The following is an 18,425-nucleotide window of genomic DNA, read 5'->3' as shown; positions in this document are numbered from 1 at the left end:
TATATTTCTACTTTATTTTTAATCCTCTAATTTTTCTTAACGTCTCTTCCTTAGTTTTTAATTATAACCTTCTCTCCAAAAGTAACACTGTCATACTGCTTATAAGTACTGCCAATTACAGTATTGCCAATTCTATGGATATATCCAAGCTTAGTGGTGCAAAAATTCCTCCTCTATCTTCCCTCTTATGTTTCTTCAAAAAATAGTGTATTCTTCTCCCCCCATAAAAAGGTCCTTTTGCTTGCTTCAGTGAATAATTTTCTTAAATAACATGGCTCTTATTCTCGGTCCATTATAGAATGCCTGGAATGGAATGGGAGTTTCTTGTGTTCTGAATGATGTTTTAATTAATCATATCAAAAATGCAAATAGTATGCAAAATTAAGACATCTGAATCTCTTTATTGGGTTTTATCAATGTAAGCCTCTCCACAAGGCTTAGCCTTTGTCTCTAGAAGGACCTGCTACAGGGATGAGATTCTATATGCTTATTCATTCTTTGACTTCTCTGATTAGAATCTCAGAATCATTTCCAGCTGTGGTGGATATTTTCTGTAACGTGGACAGTTGTCTATTAGAAACTGGATGGACGCCCTCAACTAATTTCAGACAGTAAAAACCACTTAACAACCATCCTATGGTAAAATATCTGCCAACACCAGCCTCGGACAGATTTCAACCAGAGACCTAGAGGGGAGTTACCTGATATTGTAGGGGATTGATCCCCTAAACTCTTTATTAATTTTAATGACTGATGCTTTCATCAAATAATTTTGTACAGTTTTTTCACTAATTTTCTGCTGACAAAATAGTTAATTTTAGCTGGTAAAGGCAAAAATAAATTGAGTTGCTGCGATATAGATTTTAAACACCAGTATTCCATCAAACAAGGTTATTTCTGTACCTTCCCTAATTTTTAGGTAGCTTGTTGACTAATAGCATCAGTGTTAAGCTTTTGTGGATAGTCAACCACCTTATAAGAAAGCTCTACTGCATTTTAACCTTGACCTCATAAACATTTACAGACCTATTATGGATTTTTCTTAGGGATTGTCACTGTAATGCATGCATCAGATTATTTACATTCCTAGTAACAAAAGTTGAAAGAGTATATTTTCATAATTACACAACATAGTTACAGGGCTTTTCTTAAAAACATCTTAAGTAAGATCTTGCCCTGTGTAAATAAGTTCTCTTCACATGCTTATGATGCCTCGGGCACTGGTATTCATTCTTCTTATGTTACCAATTATGTGGTGAACCTAAATGTAACAAAACAAAACAAAAAAAGATTCAGCCACAAGATTGTTTTCCATGTTTTAGACTGCTTTAGTCTGCTGCTTGTGTGGCATTTGTGCTGTTGCTGTATTAATGTTTGTCTCTGTTTTTTGTGTTTGAAAATGTTTTTACCTTGGTTTTTTATTGTGATTAACCTTGGGACATGTTGAGTCCTGAAATAATTAACAATGACAATATCCCATGATGGTGACTGATGTATTTGTACTATGTACTGGGCCTTTCACAAATAGATCTGGCATACTTCCGCTTAAACGTTTTCCAGGTTGGTGGATTTGAAACATATTTTTTTTCCCCTAAAACAAACAAAAAAAGCAGCCAAAACTTTATTTTTAAAGTTGCCTGATAAGCCAGTTTTGGTAGTCTTGGGATGTCTTGTGCAAACAATTTAGTTCAAACCTGTTTGATTCCTCTTCTTTACCATGAATATTAATGTATATGATTTTGGCAGTCTTCTGACATACATTATTTACACCAACATATCTTAAAGAAAAATTACTCAAACATTCATAAATTGTGCATAATACATCAGTGAGTAGTTTATTAAATAGTATGTAACTAACCTAACCCCTGTCCTTGAGAGCAGATAGGAGCTTCTGACAGAAGGAGCATGCTGTTCTCAGCTGTGTTTGTTTAAACTTTCTGTAAATACTAACATGACCAGTCATTACTGTGATTTCATTTGCTAATGATGGTAATACATATTTTAGAATTTGTGGGTGTGACTATGGAAGTTAGAATGTAAACATTTCCATGGGAATTTACAGTGATGTCACTATGATTTATTAAGCAGGAGATATGAAAGAAGAGCTGGGCAATCCTTCTCCCCTTCTTTTTGGTTTTCGTTTTCTTCCTCCCCTTGGTAATAATAGTTTTATTAGATTTTATAATGGACTTAATAGGGTTTTGAGAAGAACCTTCTGTCCTTACTCATATGTCACAGCCCTACTAGTGGTCATGCAAAATAACTTTCAGAAACAACACATACCATTAACCACTCAGATTATGTGTGACTGTTTCGAAAAGGGCCAGTTCCCAATTGTATAGGGAGAGAGGGAAGGGATAAAAATGGAAGGTGTTTTCAACAGAAGTCCTCAAACCACACTTCTTGTACTGCAAGAGGCAACGAAACATCAGTGAATCCCCAAGTCTCCCTTTTGTGACACTGCTGGAAATTCAGAGTTACTTATATTGTAAATTAATACCATTCTCTATGCATGCTGAGGTTCTTAAAGTGTTTTCCCTTTATACAGACAGAGCACGTCCCTCCCTATGATGTAGTGCCTTCTATGCGACCAGTCGTTTTAGTGGGGCCTTCCTTGAAGGGATATGAGGTAAGTAATTGTCAGTGACTATTTTCAGGATGTGTAAAAGATGGTCTGTCTTTAGTTTCCAATTTTCGGATTAAGAGCGAATGATGTTAAACAGAATCGATTAATGCCACGGGAAGATTAGACAAAAATATAAGAGACTATGGGATAAAGGCTTTCTTATTTTATATTTTTGCTTATCAGAATTCAGACAAGGGAAGTTAAAGTATTCAGATTGTAAATGCAGCAAAGAGTCCTGTGGCACCTTATAGACTAACAGACTCTTTGATGCTTTTATAGATCCAGACTAACACGGCTACCCCTCTGATACTTGACAGACTGTAAATGTGTTTTTCACACCATGCCACCAGGAGTCACAAGTTTTTAATAATCCTTAAAACACCAAATAACCAAATTTTCAAAGTCATTAACACCATGTAGTATTTATTTCATACACAGAGTTTTAATTTGTTGCTTATTTGCTTTTAGGTGACAGATATGATGCAAAAAGCATTATTTGATTTTTTAAAACACAGGTTTGAAGGGCGGTAAGTATTATGGAATCTCTATTTACTTGAATATAGTTCTTATTTTGAAATTATTGGGTTCCTGAGAAATAGCATTCTAACCAGGGTACCAATGGAAAAGAATTTTGGTAATAGGGTGCAGTTTATGTTAGAGCACCTCTTGTATGCAGTAAATTGTGGTAGGGAATGAAAGCTTCATAAGCAGAGAGCATTATTGTTGTATGAAGATGGGAAAAGTCCAAGAGACACACATGCATATTATTGAAAGTAAGGTGAAGATGGCAGTTTGTGGCCAGAGGTGGCAACTGAAATCCAAGCGACTAACCACTTGCCCAAAGTTTTAAATGTGTGGTAAAAGCATGAACTTAAAACAATTCTCTTGTTTAAATTAAGCATTGTTTAGTTTAAGTTGCATGAGTGATACCTGCTCTCCTGGACAGATATGGACAGTACAAGGGGGTCTTGATCCTGATTGGGGCCTTAAGGCACCTGTGTAATACAAGGATTAAATAACAATTCACTTTTTTAGCAGCAAGACATTCTATTCTTCGAATGTTAAGCATCCAGTGTTCAGTGAAGTCAATTGGAATCTTTATATTAACTTGATTTTGATATTGAGTCAGGCCCCAAGTGAATATATATACCAAGGCAGCTGCCCTCTGAACAAATAAAGTGGAGGGAACCAGAAGGGAGGCATGTCTGTATTCTTTGATAAATGCTTTATCTGAACAGAGGTTGAAGTAAAAGTGTGCCATTTCTCCAAGTGCTGCCAAATTGCCTGGAGAAAACTTGACATTTTCAATTAAGAGCTTCGACTTTGTGAGATGCTAAACAATACAGAAAATTGAAATGATACTGTCTCCTAGGATCAGTCATCTGGCATACCATAGTAGTCATCCTTTATAGCAGTGAAGTCATCAAATAATGGATATGTATCGTTCAGAAATTGTAGTGGCAAAATTTTGAGTATTGCTAACAGAAGGAAGATTTGGAACATCTTTCCTTTTTTGCTAAGTTCCTTGTATTCTGTAAGTTTTGACACCAGATTCTTCATGGTGTGATACATTCTCTTTAAAAAAAAAATCATAGTGGATGAAACAAGAGGTTTTAAAATAATATAGAAATTTGACTTCATTCATTGTTACATAATTACATTTGGGAAAGAAAAGGGAGAATGTATTCTCTATAGCACATGGAAAGGAAACTGACAAAAATAAAATGGAAAACTTGTTTTGCAAGATATAAAAATCTCTAACTTTTCGCAAATGGGTATAACAAATCCAGTAGTGCAAAGTAGATCTATGTTTTTCATAACTACATGGAATAATCTGTATAATGTTATGCCAAGAATCATAACATTTGGCTTTGATTTTAGCTGTTAAGCAGACCATGGATATGTTTTTTAAAAGTCTCTAATTTTTACTGTAAAAAATAATTCTGTTTTCATGTATAAACTCTGGTTTGCTGCATTTGGTAGTTCAGGATTTTACACAGATAAATACACATATCAAAGTAAATTGAGCTATTTGGTGAGATTTTAACTTAACTGCATATGAGTTATCTTCCGAGGGAATATGGCTTTTAGTACTTAGCAAATCCATTTCTTCTCTCTTAAATGGCAAATAAAATTATAAATGGGAGGTGAGAGGGAAGAAATGGGATCAGCCTGATTTAAATCTCATCTTTGGAAGAATTTGACCTCTGTTTAGACCTGGATAGTCCGGAAAGTTTGAAGGTGGAACCAAGCCAAAGGATGTAGGTTAACTGTAGAAACAAGAAGAAGCTGAGCTGTTTTCATAGGAAAAAGAAAATACAAAAGGTTTTATAGCAGCTTACTGTGACCAACTGGAAATAATCATTTCTAATTTAATCATCCTCACTCTTAGTCCCCCAACAGAGTCTGCCAGGCACTCAGCCCATGGCTTTCATTGGCTTTTCTACCCATACTTGAATTCTCTACAGTTAGATCCCAAACATTTGAAATCAATAGTGTATTGTGGAATCTGTTATGACAGTGAAATTTAAAGCTTGCTCCCTGTTACAAACTTACACAAGAAAACTGAGCCATTTGATAAAAAAAATTACAGTCTTGGGCTGCAGTATACACTAGCCTAGGTACTAAGCCATCTTATGACTTTTGTAACTCCATAGATACTGCTATTTATGTTACACATGAGGATCAATATTTCAAACAAAAATTAGGGAAAATGTTGTTTTCTATGTGGCAGGTTTTACGTTCCCATGGAGATACCTGTAGGAGGGAGATTGAGGGGCCGCAAAACTCTGCAGAGGTTATCTTCCTGTATTTCTTTCTAGCCGATCTCATCTTAGAGTGTAGAGAAAGCAAGAGGTGTAACCTGCTAACTCTGTAAATCCTAGGATCCCAAGGGAAGGACAACAGTATGTTCCACAAAATTCTGGTTCCTACTCCCTTGGCAGTGTGGCTCCTGTAGATGGTAACGAGGCTACCATTAGGTGTGCAATCATACTATGTAAACAAAGAAAGGGATGCAGGTGCAGCACTTCCATCAGTGCTGCTTGAAGCAGTATTAATTAAGGTGTAGATAATCCACTCTTCCACTTCCTACAAAGAGGACAGTGCCTCCTCTTTTCTCCTTCTGGTCCTCACTATCTTTTAATATTAATTGTCTGACTTTTGTCCCCACTTTCCTGCATGATGAGTAACATACATGTTTGTTTGTTTTACAGTATATCAATCACACGGGTCACAGCAGACATCTCGCTTGCCAAACGCTCAGTATTAAATAATCCTAGTAAGCATGCGATAATAGAACGGTCCAACACAAGATCAAGCTTAGGTAAGTAGTGTATATAGTGATAATAACCAGAGATTGGCACTACAGTCCAGTACTCCCAGTTCATGTCTATAACAAAAATCATCTACCTTCTCTGCTGTGACGGGAGCACTGTTCACAATAATGTCAGGCACAAAGACAACAAATCAGAAGTCCTAAAAATGTAAAGTCATTTCTGAGAGCACTGCCTGAGAAAATACTTACAGGTACTGGTACTGGGCTATCCTTCTCCCATTGGGATTAATGTTAGCTTTGGTACTGGCCTCATTGGGAGTAGGAACTAGCCCATAATGCAGATAAAACGTGGGGATATCCCTTTGGATAAGTAAAGATACAGTTTCACAATACCAGCAATTAGGTGGATTCTTCAAGGTTAGTAAAAGAAGCTTTGCTGGGATACCTGTAATATATACTTATATTTTTGAAGTTTTCATTTTCAGTATTGAATTATCTTGGATCTGAGCAACTTAATTAAAAATTAAAATTAAATGCAGAAAAAGTACTTTTTTTCTATTGTTGTGACTAATATAACTGAAACTAAAATATCCATAATTCATATTCAGTGAGATTCTCAACATGCCAATTGGTATATCTCCTTTGACTTTAACTTCACCGATTATACACTAGTTTGGGATCTGGCCAATTGCACTTCTGTATGGAGTAAGGTTAAGATGGAAGATCAGCCTTAAGTCTGATTTTCCTGATTTTGATTTGTTTGTGTTATATTTACAATAAATCTAGTTTATCTTATTTTCTGAAAAGCTTAAATCAAGATTGGATGTTTTTCTAAAAGATATTCTCTAGGAATTATTTGGAAAAGTTCTATGGCTTGTGTTATAGAGGAGGGTAGACTAGATGGTCATGATGGTCCCTTCTATCTTTGGAATCTATGAAACTGTGCATAGTCGATAGAAAATGTGTTAGTTATTAGAGACTAGAATGGCTTTTGAAACCGTTCTGGTGTTTTTGGTGAATATACTTTTAATAATCAGTTTGTAAACAAAGAGTCTGAGTAAATATGTATTTTGCTGGATAACTTAACATTTATAGTTGTGTAGAAGTTGGACTTTTTAGAATATATTCCTGTAACTAAGAAATGGCTACATTAATTGCTTGAAAATTTGCTTTTGAAAACCCATCCTTTGAGATCTTGGATAGCAAGTAGAGCTGGGTGTATAATAAGAAAACTTAGTTACACAACATTGTGATCATTTCTAAATACATTTCATTTTGACTGTGTTCACATGCCTTCATATTTGCTTTATGCAAAGTTTTATTCATGTGAACGTTCCTGTGATAGAATTTCAGGCCTGTATCCAAAATTGCTTTTATCATTTAATGAAAAGATGAAGTTAAATTTGTTTGGAGCCAAAGTGAAAGTTGATTATATAGATTAGGTCATTCAGTCATAGAATGCAAATAATATCATGGTGATCAGTTGAACAGCTTGAATATCAATGAATTAATATCTAATACTTGAAGAATAATCATAGTAGTCAAGAGTACCAAGTTGAATAGGCTAAAATGTGTTTGAACATGTAAAACATGCATCAAAGAATTTCACAAGTGAAAATCTGCAAAACTTTGTCTGTTTTTTAAGAGGAAAAGGGATAAATTTGTTGAATAAATAGTTCATGGTGAATTGTTCACCCAGCTCTAACGACAGACTTTAGCATGCAGCACCTCAGCATCTCTTCTTTCTACTTACTGTGGAAGTGCTGACATAATCTCAGCTGCAATAGCGTAAATTATGTGTGTGTATACGTGTGCGTATGTGTGTTATATATAGGATGGGCTGGTAGCTCCATCTATTATTAAGGTTGCCTAGCACTTCTAAGTTGTATCCAGTTGCTTTTAACTTTGCCAAACTTTAACCATTTGGGATGAAATTTTCCATTCAGGGTATCTGCCTCAGGCTGAATTTCAGTCAAAACAGTTAGCTGTTTCCAAGAATGAAGCTAGGGAAAGATACATTTTTCTTCCCTGTTAAAAAAAATTCTGGCAACCTTTCCTTTGAGCTAGAATCCCATGCCTTGGAGCAGGGTTTTGAAATTTGACAGAGAGGGCCTTTGTGTCAAGGATGTTCTTTTTGCCATTCCTTGCAAAATCTGCCCAAATTTGGCCAAGTTATAAACCCGTGAAAAATCACAGTTCATACATGCTAAATAAAAACTCACTAGAGCTTTGCAGCTAAATTCCACAAAGATTGCCAGAACTGAGTATGCTGTATCCCAGGGCTAAGCAGGACATTCCCTGTAATTGCAGCCAAGTTGCTGCAGGCCAGGCTTGGTCTGGACACTGGAACTGAAAAGAGGAGTCTATCTCTCATGTACTCGGAGTACTGGGCCCAGGCAGTGTGGAAGAGGAAGATGCCTGATTGAATTATTGGAATTCGGAGGGGACAAAGAGCTGGACTTGGGGTTGTTGGGTGGAAGACTGAGACAAGGAGCCAAGGGGCTGGGGGAGAGACTAGGGCTGAAGGATGGTGGAGGAAGATAGAAGCTCTGACCAAGACCTGAGGTGAGGTCTGAGACTGGGAGCGAGGGAAGGAAATGATGGGCTGGGTTGGATTGGAGAGGCAACGAGATCAGATGATGATCCAGGGGAGACTGGGACTGGCTGGGCAAGGATACTGGGAAGGGGAGATGGGTCTGAGGTGAGAAGTCTAGAGGAGTGAGACTAACTTGCTGGACAAGGAGAGTGGGACTTGGATGAGAACCCTGTGGAGAGGAGACTGGGGCTGCTTAGATGAGAATAGGAGAATGCAAACATGGAGCCTGGTTTGGGAAAGAGATAGGACTGGAACAAGTTAGAGGGATCTGGGCAGATGGGTTTAAGTTTGGAGGAATGGTCAGAAGAGACATGCCTGCTAGAATACACTACCCTCCAAGGCCTGGAATGGAACCCAAGATTCCTGAGTCTCATCATTCATCTGCTGGCAACAAATATCTGTGGAAACCCACTGATCAGGGCCGGCTCCAGGCCCCAGCACGCCAAGTGCGTGCTTGGGGCAGCATGCCACGGGGGGTGCTCTGCCGGTTGCCAGGAGGGTGGCAGGCGGCTCCGGTGGACCTCCCGCAGGCATGCCTGCGGATGGTCCGCTGGTCCCACGGCTACGGTGGAGCATCCACAGGCATGACTGCGGGAGGTCCACCGGAGCCACGGGACCAGCGAACAGCAGAGCACTCCCCATGGCGTGCCACCGTGCTTGGGGCGGCGAAATGGCTAGAGCCAGCCCTGCCACTGATAAAATATGTCTCATTCCCCTCTAAAATGTTGGTCTACCTAGAGGATGACAAGCTGCTACAGCTATCACTTACTCTGCTCTCTCAAGTGGCAGAGATCTGTGTGTGAACCTAAGGTACAACCCTGCTGATGACTCATGTGGGTATCAATATGATTCCACATGATGGAATTTCTGCTTTTTCCAGTTTGCTTAAAAAATAAATCTAGGAAATTGCACATAGATTTTATATTAAAAGAACATTATTAAGGTTGCAAAGTCAAGCACTCAAAAGTTAGGAAATACCAGAGTTAAGGTTGTGTGTGCAATTTAAATTTAGCTTCCTTGGTTATTCTGCTGATGCTTGGTACTGCTACAATTGTAATAGCAGAACTGCATCAGCCAATGAATCCATTCCTGGTCTCCTTTCTATGGCAGGGCTACTATTATCTGTATTTGGTCATTCTGCAGATATAAAGAGATTACTTTCACTAGACTTAATTGCAATTAAATTTGACTTTTTAAATTAAAACAGCAGCATTTTAAAATTTTAATTTCCTGTATTTTAATCATGTTCAACAGCTGTATATGCAGAATTATGAACAGTATATTAAGGGGTGAATTTTCAAAACAGCAGACCCGTTTTAACAGGCTCAATTTGCACCAACAAAATTTGCAGCCACACCTGGCTCCTGAAACTCAATTAAGGACATAATTTGCATTTGTAAAACTGCACTGTGGGAGTATATCAAGTAATTAGATGGAGAAGGGACTCTGATCTGTGTCCAAATTAACATTTAGGGTATAAATTGCACCTCCACCAAGTCCTCTGAAAATGTACCACTAATTTTAATATAAATATTACTCAGTTACATCATGGAATCAGCCACTAAAGTACCCTCAGAGGACCTGCTTCAATATGGGCCAGAGAGACCTTTTGACCATACATCCTTAGTTGTCTTCTACAACCCCACACTGGAACAAGCCATACCTGCAGACATATCTCCATTGCTATGATGATCAGTGTCCCCCACAACACACTTTCCAGGATCCCTGGATCCTACACATGCCTATAACAACAGGTGATATACCTTATCCAGGGCACTGAATGCCCCAACAATTATGTGGGTGAAATGAGACAGTCACTGTACTCTCAAATGAACTCACACATAAAAATGATAAGACAAAAACACCATATCACACATGAGCAAACCCTTTTCCCAAAACAAGCACTCCATATCTCAGTTCTCATTCTCGAAGGAAACCTGCACCACCCCTTCCAACGATGAGAGTTAGAGTTTAAATTCATAACTTTATTAGACACTAAAAATCATGGACTCAGTAAAGACACTGTATTTATAGCTCACTACAACAACCTATAACACACTAACCCTCTTTTGTCCTATGACTGCCGAGGTTTTAACTGCCTGCTTCACCTTGAATGGTCTCTTACAACAAGTGAGCTCCTTATGCAAAACCAGTGGCTCTCAACCTTTCCTGACTACTGGACCCCTTTCAGGAGGCTGATTTGTCTTGTGTACCTCCAAGTTTCACCCCACTTAAAAACTACTTGCTTACAAAATCAGACATAAAAATACAAAGTGTCACAGCACACTAGTACTGAAAAGGTGCTTAGTTCTTCATTTTTACCATGTAGTTATAAATATTGTACTTACATTTCAGTGTATAGTATATAGAGCTGTATAAACAAGTAATTGTCTATATGAAATTTTAGTTTGTGCTGACTTCACTAGTGCTTTTTATGTAGCCTATTGTAAAAATTAGGCAAATATCTGGATAAGTTGATGTACCCCTTTGAAGACATCTGCATACCCCCAGAGGTACACATTCCGCTGGTTGATAACTATTGTGCTAAACAATCTGATCTATCTTGTATTTAGCTGTGACACTCTGAGTACCTTTCCCAAACTTGAGAAGAGCTCTGTGTAAGCTTGAACCCTCATATCTTTCACCAACAAAAGTTGGCCCAATAAAAGATAATACCTCACCCACCTTATTATTCAATTAGTCACATTGTTTTTTCCTTCCTAAAAACATCAAGCTTACAAAAAAAAAGATTTACATTACTGTCTCTTAAAAGGAAAGAAAAATATGAATAAAAGGGGGAAAAGCTGCTATACTTGCAATCTCAGTAAAAATCTGTTTCCACTGGGGAAATAAATCAGCCTTTTGTAAGAATGATTTTCACCAGACCACAGAGTATGGGGCTGCACAGCAGTTAAGTATATAATAGAAGTATATTAGCTTTGCTGTGAGACCCACAGCAGAGTTAACATGTTGAGCAGAGAGAACCAAACCTCCCCCCCACCAACCCCTTCCAAATAAAACACATGGGGGTAAAGAACTGCATTTGGGGGATTACAAAGATGTTCATTTTAGACCTAATATTGTTCAGTCTTCCTTGAAAATTGTCTGAGTAAGGGAGTTGTAAAAATAAAGATTTGAGGATTTGACTTGTTGGAAACCAAAGTGACAGCTAAAAATCTCTGTTCTTCTAGTGATTGCTCATATCCATTTCAGTTAGGTGTGCGCGCACCGCGTGCACGTTCGTCGGAAGATTTTTACCCTAGCAACACTCGGTGGGTCGGCTGGGCGCCCCCTAGAGTGGCACTGCCATGGCACCGGATATATACCCCTGCCGACCCAACCACCCCTCAGTTCCTTCTTACCACCCGTGTCGGTCGTTGGAACAGTGGAGCGTGGCTTAGCTGATTTCCACCTCCCTAGCTACTCATAGTTATCTCGTTATTGTGTATATAGTTCAAATTTTTATACTTGCAGTTAGTTTATTATTTTCTTTAACATAGTTAGTGTATATAGTTAAGAGGGGTTCGGGGATTAGCCCCTTCCCCTCACCTGGTGTTGGGGCCCATGCCCGGTTCACCGGGTTTCAAACCGTGCTCGGCCTGTCACAAGCCGATGCCGACAGGAGATCCACACGACTCCTGCCTTAAGTGCCTTGGGTAATCCCACCTTGCAGATAAGTGCTGCATTTGCAAGCCCGTCAAGCTGCGGACCAAAAAGGAGCGGGATTTTCGTTTTGGACAGCTCCTGATGGAGGCAGCTCTTACTCTTCCACCATCAGCACCGAGCGCCGGACAGTCCGCACCGGGGAGAAGTGCATCTTTGCCACCGGAGCGCACCGGTACCGCTAAGGCCCCTCGGCACCAACCGTTGCCGGCCCAGATGTCTGCTCGGCACCGCTCCCTCTCCCCGCGGGTAAAAAAACATAAGACTCCTGCGGCTTCCGTGTCCACCCCGCAGTCAGAGCACTCGCCTAAGTCGGACCGCCCGGCACCAACAACCGCCGTGGCACTGACAACTTCAGCACTATCGATTCCGGTCCCGCAAAAGCCGTAGAATCCGGTGCCTGACAGCTCCCCGGCACGCGCTGTCATTGAGCTTACTGTTCCCTCCACGCCGGAGACTTTCTCTACGGCAAGGGAACTGATTGCACTGTTGGAGTCTGCGCTGCCTCAACCCCCGGTACTGCTGGTGCGGGTTATACAGTCTGTAGGCAAGCCTGCCCTACTGAGACCATCCTCCTTCGGCACCGCTGAGAAGCACCGATCATGATCACGGTCCCGTCGGCGTTCTTGGTCCCATCGCCGATCCCGGTCCCGACGCCGCTCGCAGTCCCGGTACCGTTCTCCATCTCGGTACCGGTCGCACTCATGGCACCGTTCAAGACCCAGTTCACAGGCCCGGTACTCTCGGAACCGATCAAGCTCCCGGCACTGCTCACGGCACCGCACCTCTCACAGCCGCTCTTGGCGTCGAGCTTCAAGGTCCCGGTCGACCTCCCGGCACCATTCCAGTCGCGGGTCCTGGTCTTGTTCCCAGTACCGGTATAGCGCCCGGTACCGCTCTCTGCTGCAGCGTACAGACAGACTACCCAGGGATGGAGACCATTCTCAGGGGTTTTCAGCTCCTCCTTGGCCGTCTCGCCATACATCTGTGTCATCCCGTGCGGACAGTGCTTCCTGTGCACAGGACCATGACTTAGAAGTTCCCAGCCGTGTCTTTCAAGAGACCCAGGCTCAAGACCAAGGACCTCATCAGTGGTCCTTCTGGACACCTTGGGCATATCACCAAGCCCAAGGTGGACCTCCAGTGCCATCACGCTCTGTACCGTCAGAGCACTGGGTGCTGGAGGCTACTGTTAGCCGCCCCCCTCCTGCGGCTACGGAGGATGCTCCCATTTGGGCACCAGACCCTCAGGTCCCACCAGAGCCAAACATCGCCCAAGTCCACGAGACAACGGAGGACCCAATTGTCTCTGGCCTTTCCTTTTCCCCTTCTCCAGATGAAGCGGTGGTGGGGACATCCTGCTCGGGCCCTCCTCCAATTGACCTAAGGTCACATCAAGACCTCCTGAGATGGGTGGCTCTGAATATGAACCTCCAGATGGAGGAGGTTCCGGAGATAGAGGACCTGATGGTAGATATTTTGTCGGCTGACTCTCCCACAAGGGTGGCCTTACCATTTATTCGGACGATCCAAGCGAAGGCTGATACCATCTGGCAGTCTCCAGCATCTATTCCGCCCACAGCTCGGGGAGTTGAGAGGAAGTACACGGTGCCCTCTAAGGGGTATGAGTACCTGTACGTACACCCTCCTCCCTGCTCTCTCGTCGTCCAGTCGGTTAATGAAAGGGAGTGCCATGGCCAGAAAGCCCCTGCCCCAAAAGCAAAGGAAGCTAGGCGCATGGATTTATTGGGGCGTAAAATCTGCTCTTCCAGGGGTCTCCAACTGAGGGTGGCAAACCAACAAGCCCTGCTTAGCTGCTATGACTATAACACCTGGGCGGCAGTTGAGAAATTCACAGAGCTAGTCCCCCAAGACTCGCGCCAAGAGTTTGCGGCCCTTTTGGAGGAAGGAAAGAAGGTGGCGAGAACTTCTCTCCAGGCCTCCTTAGACGCAGCCGACTCCGCGGCCAGAACTCTGGCTTTAGGAATTACCATGAGGCGAATATCATGGCTTCAGGTGTCAGGCCTTCCACCTGAATTGCAGCATACGATACAGGACTTGCCCTTCGAAGGTCAGGGCCTATTTTCGGAAAAGACTGACCCTAGGCTGCAGAGTCTGAAGGACAATAGGGTGATCATGTGCTCGCTCGGGCTGCACACACCGCAGACTCAGCGCAGGCCCTTCCGGCCCTAGCCTCAGCGCCCTTACCCCCCGCCTAGACAGCGGCAGGACTTCGGCAGGAGGCATGGCCGAGGTAATCGTAGACGGCAGTCTGGACCCCAAGGGGGTCAGAATCATGGCCCCGCCAAACCACCCGTGGGACTTAAACCAAACTTTTGAAGGCGCGCCCAAGGGCGACGTACCAGTTGTTCAACAGGATCCTTTCCCTCCCTTTTGCAACCACCTTTCCTCTTTCCTCCGTGCGTGGACCCAACTAACTTCAGATCATTGGGTCTTATGCACGGTAGAATTTGGATACCGCCTTCAGTTTATTTCGCCCCCCCCCACCCCCCCATCCTCGTCCCTCTTCAGGGACCCCTCTCATGAGCAAATCCTCTTGCAGGAGGTACTGTCCCTCCTTGCCATGGGAGCTATAGAGGAGGTACCAGAGGACTTGAGGGGCAAGAGATTCTACTCTTGCTATTTCCTAATCCCCAAGGCGAAGGGAGGTCTCAGACCAATTCTAGATCTGCGGGGACTCAATGAATTCTTGATAAAGTTAAAGTTCTGCATGGTATCCCTGGGGACCATCATCCCATCCTTGGATCCTGGAGAGTGGTATGCCGCCCTCGATATGAAGGATGCGTATTTTCACATTGCCATTTATCCTCCGCACAGACGGTACCTCAGGTTTGTGGTCAACCGTCAACATTTCCAATTTATAGTCCTTCTGTTTGGCCTCTCCACAGCCCCAAGAGTGTTCACAAAGTGTATGGCCGAAGTCGCCGCCTCCCTCCATTGTCAACGCATACACGTCTTCCCGTATCTCGACGATTGGCTCATTCGCGGGGCCTCCAAGACCCAACTAACGCGGCACATGGGCGTCGTCAAGGACCTATTCATCCAACTAGGCCTGATGATCAACCTAGAGAAATCTACTCTGGTTCCCACACAAAGAATAGAGGTCATTGGGGCCATTCTGGACTCCAGTCTCGCCAGGGCCTGCTTACCACAGCCGCGGTTTCACACAATGATATCGATTATACAAGGCCTACAAAAATTCCCAACCACTTTGGCTCGAACTTGTCTCGGCCTCCTGGGTCACATGGCTGCCTGCATGTTCATGACCAAGCACGCCAGGCTACGCCTACATCCCCTTCAAACTTGGCTCTCTTCAATATACCACCCGGGGAGAGACAATATAGACAGGATCCTCACGGTTCCCCCGAGACTCCTAGGCTCCATCGACTGGTGGTTGACGCCCTCCCTGGTGTGTGCAGAGATGCCGTTCCATCCACCCCAGCCTTCTATGGCCCTGACGACGGATGCGTCATCTCTCAGCTGGGGTGCTCACCTCGGACATCTTCGCACTCAAGGCCTTTGGTCATCTCAGGAGCTGGCCTTGCACATCAATGTCCGAGAGTTGAGAGCAGTCTGCCTTGCATGCGAGGTGTTTCAACTGCATCTGCAAGGCCGTTGTGTCTCAGTGTTCACAGACAACACAACGGCCATGTATTACATAAACAAACGGGGGGGACACGGTCCTCCCCCCCTTTGTCAGGAAGCCATTCAACTCTGGGACTTTTGTGTAGCCCATTCGATAGACCTGGTAGCGTCCTTTCTCCCAGAGGCTCAGAACACTCTGGCGGATCGACTCAGCAGATCTTTCCGCTCTCATGAGTGGTCGATCCGTCCGGACATTATTCATTCTGTTTTCCGGAAGTGGGGATTTCCCAGCATAGACCTCTTCGCTCCCACGAGAACAGGAAATGCCAGATGTTCTGCTCCTTCCAAGGTCTCTCCCCGGGCTCGATCTCGGACGCTTTCCTGATGCCGTGGATGAGCCAACTGCTTTACATCTTTTCACCGTTCCCACTGGTTCACAGGGCCCTGCTAAAGCTCCACAGGGACGGAGCTCGCTTGATCATGATCACCCCAGCGTGGCCCAGGCAGCACTGGTACACCATGTTGCTCGACCTGTCGATAGCCAGCCCAATTACCCTGCCTCTTCTCCCAGACCTCATAACTCAGGACCATGGCAGACTTCACCACTCAGACCTGCAGTCCCTTCACCTCACGGCATGGCTCCTGCGTGGTTGAGCCAGTCAGAGTTACACTGCTCTGCCTCAGTACAACAAATACTCCTGGATAGCAGGAAACCTTCCACTCGGTCTACGTATCTGGCCAAGTGGAAGCGTTTCTCCTGCTAGTGCGAAACGCAAAATGTTACTCCCACTTAGGTCTTGATCCCCACCATCCTGGACTACCTCTGGTCTCTCAAACAGCAGGGCCTAGCGGTATCATAATTGAGGGTGCAGTTGGCCATTTTTACTTTCCTCCCTGAGGAGAGTGGCTGCTCCGTGTTTTCACACCCTATGGTTTCCAGGTTCCTCAAGGGCTTGGAGCGCCTATACCGCCAAGTACGCTGCCCTGCCCCTACCTGAGACCTCAGCCTGGTCTTAACCAGACTTATGTCTCCACCATTCAAGCTGTTAGCAACTTGCTTGCTCCTATACCTGACCTGGAAGACAGTTTGCCTCATAGCCATTACATCGGCCAGAGGAGTCTCCGAGCTTCGGGCACTCACGGTGGACTCACCGTATACTGTGTTTCAACAAGGACAAGGTGCAGTTGCGACCACACCCAGAGTTCCTCCCTAAAGTGGTATCGGCCTTCCATATCAATCAGGACATCTTCCTTCCGGTCTTCTTCCCGAAGCCGCACTCATCACGATGGGAGCAACAGTTGCACTCCCTAGATGTCCGTAGGGCGCTCGCATTTTATATCGAACGGACGAAGCCCTTTCGTAAATCGCCCCAACTCTTCATTGCAGTGGCAGACCGAATGAAGGGCCTACCTGTGTCCTCCTAGAGGATCTCCTCTTGGGTGACAGTGTGCATCCGCATTTGTTATGATTTGGCTCATGTTCCCTCGAGCCATCTCACTGCACATTCTACCAGGGCTCAGGCTTAATCTGCTGCCTTCCTGGCTCATGTACCAATCCAGGAAATATGTCACACAGCTACCTGGTCCTCGGTCCACCCCTTTGCTTCGCATTATGCTCTGGTTCAACAGTCGACAGTGGGGAAGAAGGGCGGGTCTGAATGGATATGAGCAACACAATCTCGAAGAACAACAGTTACAAGGCAGTAACTGTCTTTTCTCTTCGAGTGATGCCATATCCATTCCAGTTACGGTGATCCCAAGCCTTACCTAGTGGGTGGGTCAGAGTGAGATGTTGCAGAATGGCAAAACTGCTGAGCCAAGGCTGCATCATCTCTAGAACTGTTGAACTCAGAGCAGTAATGCGAAGCAAAGGAGTGGTGGCCAACCAGGTGCGTTGAATATTCGTGATATAGGACATAGCATTGTAGTGACATAATTGACCATGCCTTTCCTGAGATTGCGTTAACTATGAGGCGCACTGCGGTGAAATGAGCGAGAGTGTTTGAATGCGGTTGAGCACGTCCTTTTTTGTGTTTTTTTAGGGTAAGTGTTTTGTTACAGTTGCAGAGCAGTGGGATCTCTTCGCCAATCTAGGAGGGGTGTGTGTGAAGGCAGGTTCGAGGACTTCCCTTAAGGTGATTTGGCAGTCTGCATTATGTCCACAATTATACCGTCGGTGTGCTCACCTCGTTCGGAAACTGATATATCAGTTACTGCTTCATGTCCTCTTTCCGCAGCATGGTACCACACGGATTAGCCCATTCATTAGATGTTCGAGATATGTTCTGTCCAACGCTTGCCAAATGAAAGCATTCCAAGCTATTGTGCTGGGGTCTTGGACGTATCTCTGAAGAATAGTCCCTTTGCAGGTTATTCTTGATCAGTTTCGACAGATAGTATACAGATTGGCGGTGGCCGTCCCGGCTCTCATTGATGGAAGTTCAATGCCCTGGGTAAATGCAGCAGTAATAGGAGGCAACTATAGTCTTGTCTCGCTCCCTCAGTTGCGTGGTGTCATACGAGGAAATTCTGCGTGGTGTTGGCAGAGACAGGATAGTGCAAGAGTAACTCGCGCGGATGGAGTATAGATGCTTGCCTAGAAGTTGGTTAATCACCACTCAGGGACAAGTCATAAGTAAGGGAGGGACCCTCTAATG

The 18,425-nt window shown here is 43.7% G+C and overlaps 1 protein-coding gene across 5 annotated transcripts in view; it reads left to right on the top strand.

Moving 5' to 3' along the window:
• Positions 1-18,425, top strand: part of CACNB2 (calcium voltage-gated channel auxiliary subunit beta 2) — a 463,236-nt gene that overhangs the window by 404,184 nt on the left and 40,627 nt on the right. For all 5 annotated transcript variants that reach the window (XM_075062308.1, XM_075062307.1, XM_032777577.2 and 2 more), the window contains 3 exons: positions 2,549-2,629; positions 3,095-3,153; positions 5,842-5,951. In XM_075062308.1, the coding sequence (XP_074918409.1) occupies positions 2,549-2,629; positions 3,095-3,153; positions 5,842-5,951 (250 nt within the window). The remainder of the gene's footprint in view (positions 1-2,548; positions 2,630-3,094; positions 3,154-5,841; positions 5,952-18,425) is intronic.

Source organism: Chelonoidis abingdonii, chromosome 2, assembly GCF_003597395.2.
Source record: "Chelonoidis abingdonii isolate Lonesome George chromosome 2, CheloAbing_2.0, whole genome shotgun sequence".
NCBI lineage: Eukaryota > Metazoa > Chordata > Testudines > Testudinidae > Chelonoidis > Chelonoidis abingdonii.
Note: the sequence above shows the minus strand (reverse complement) of the source record. Positions and strands in the feature narration are given on the sequence as shown.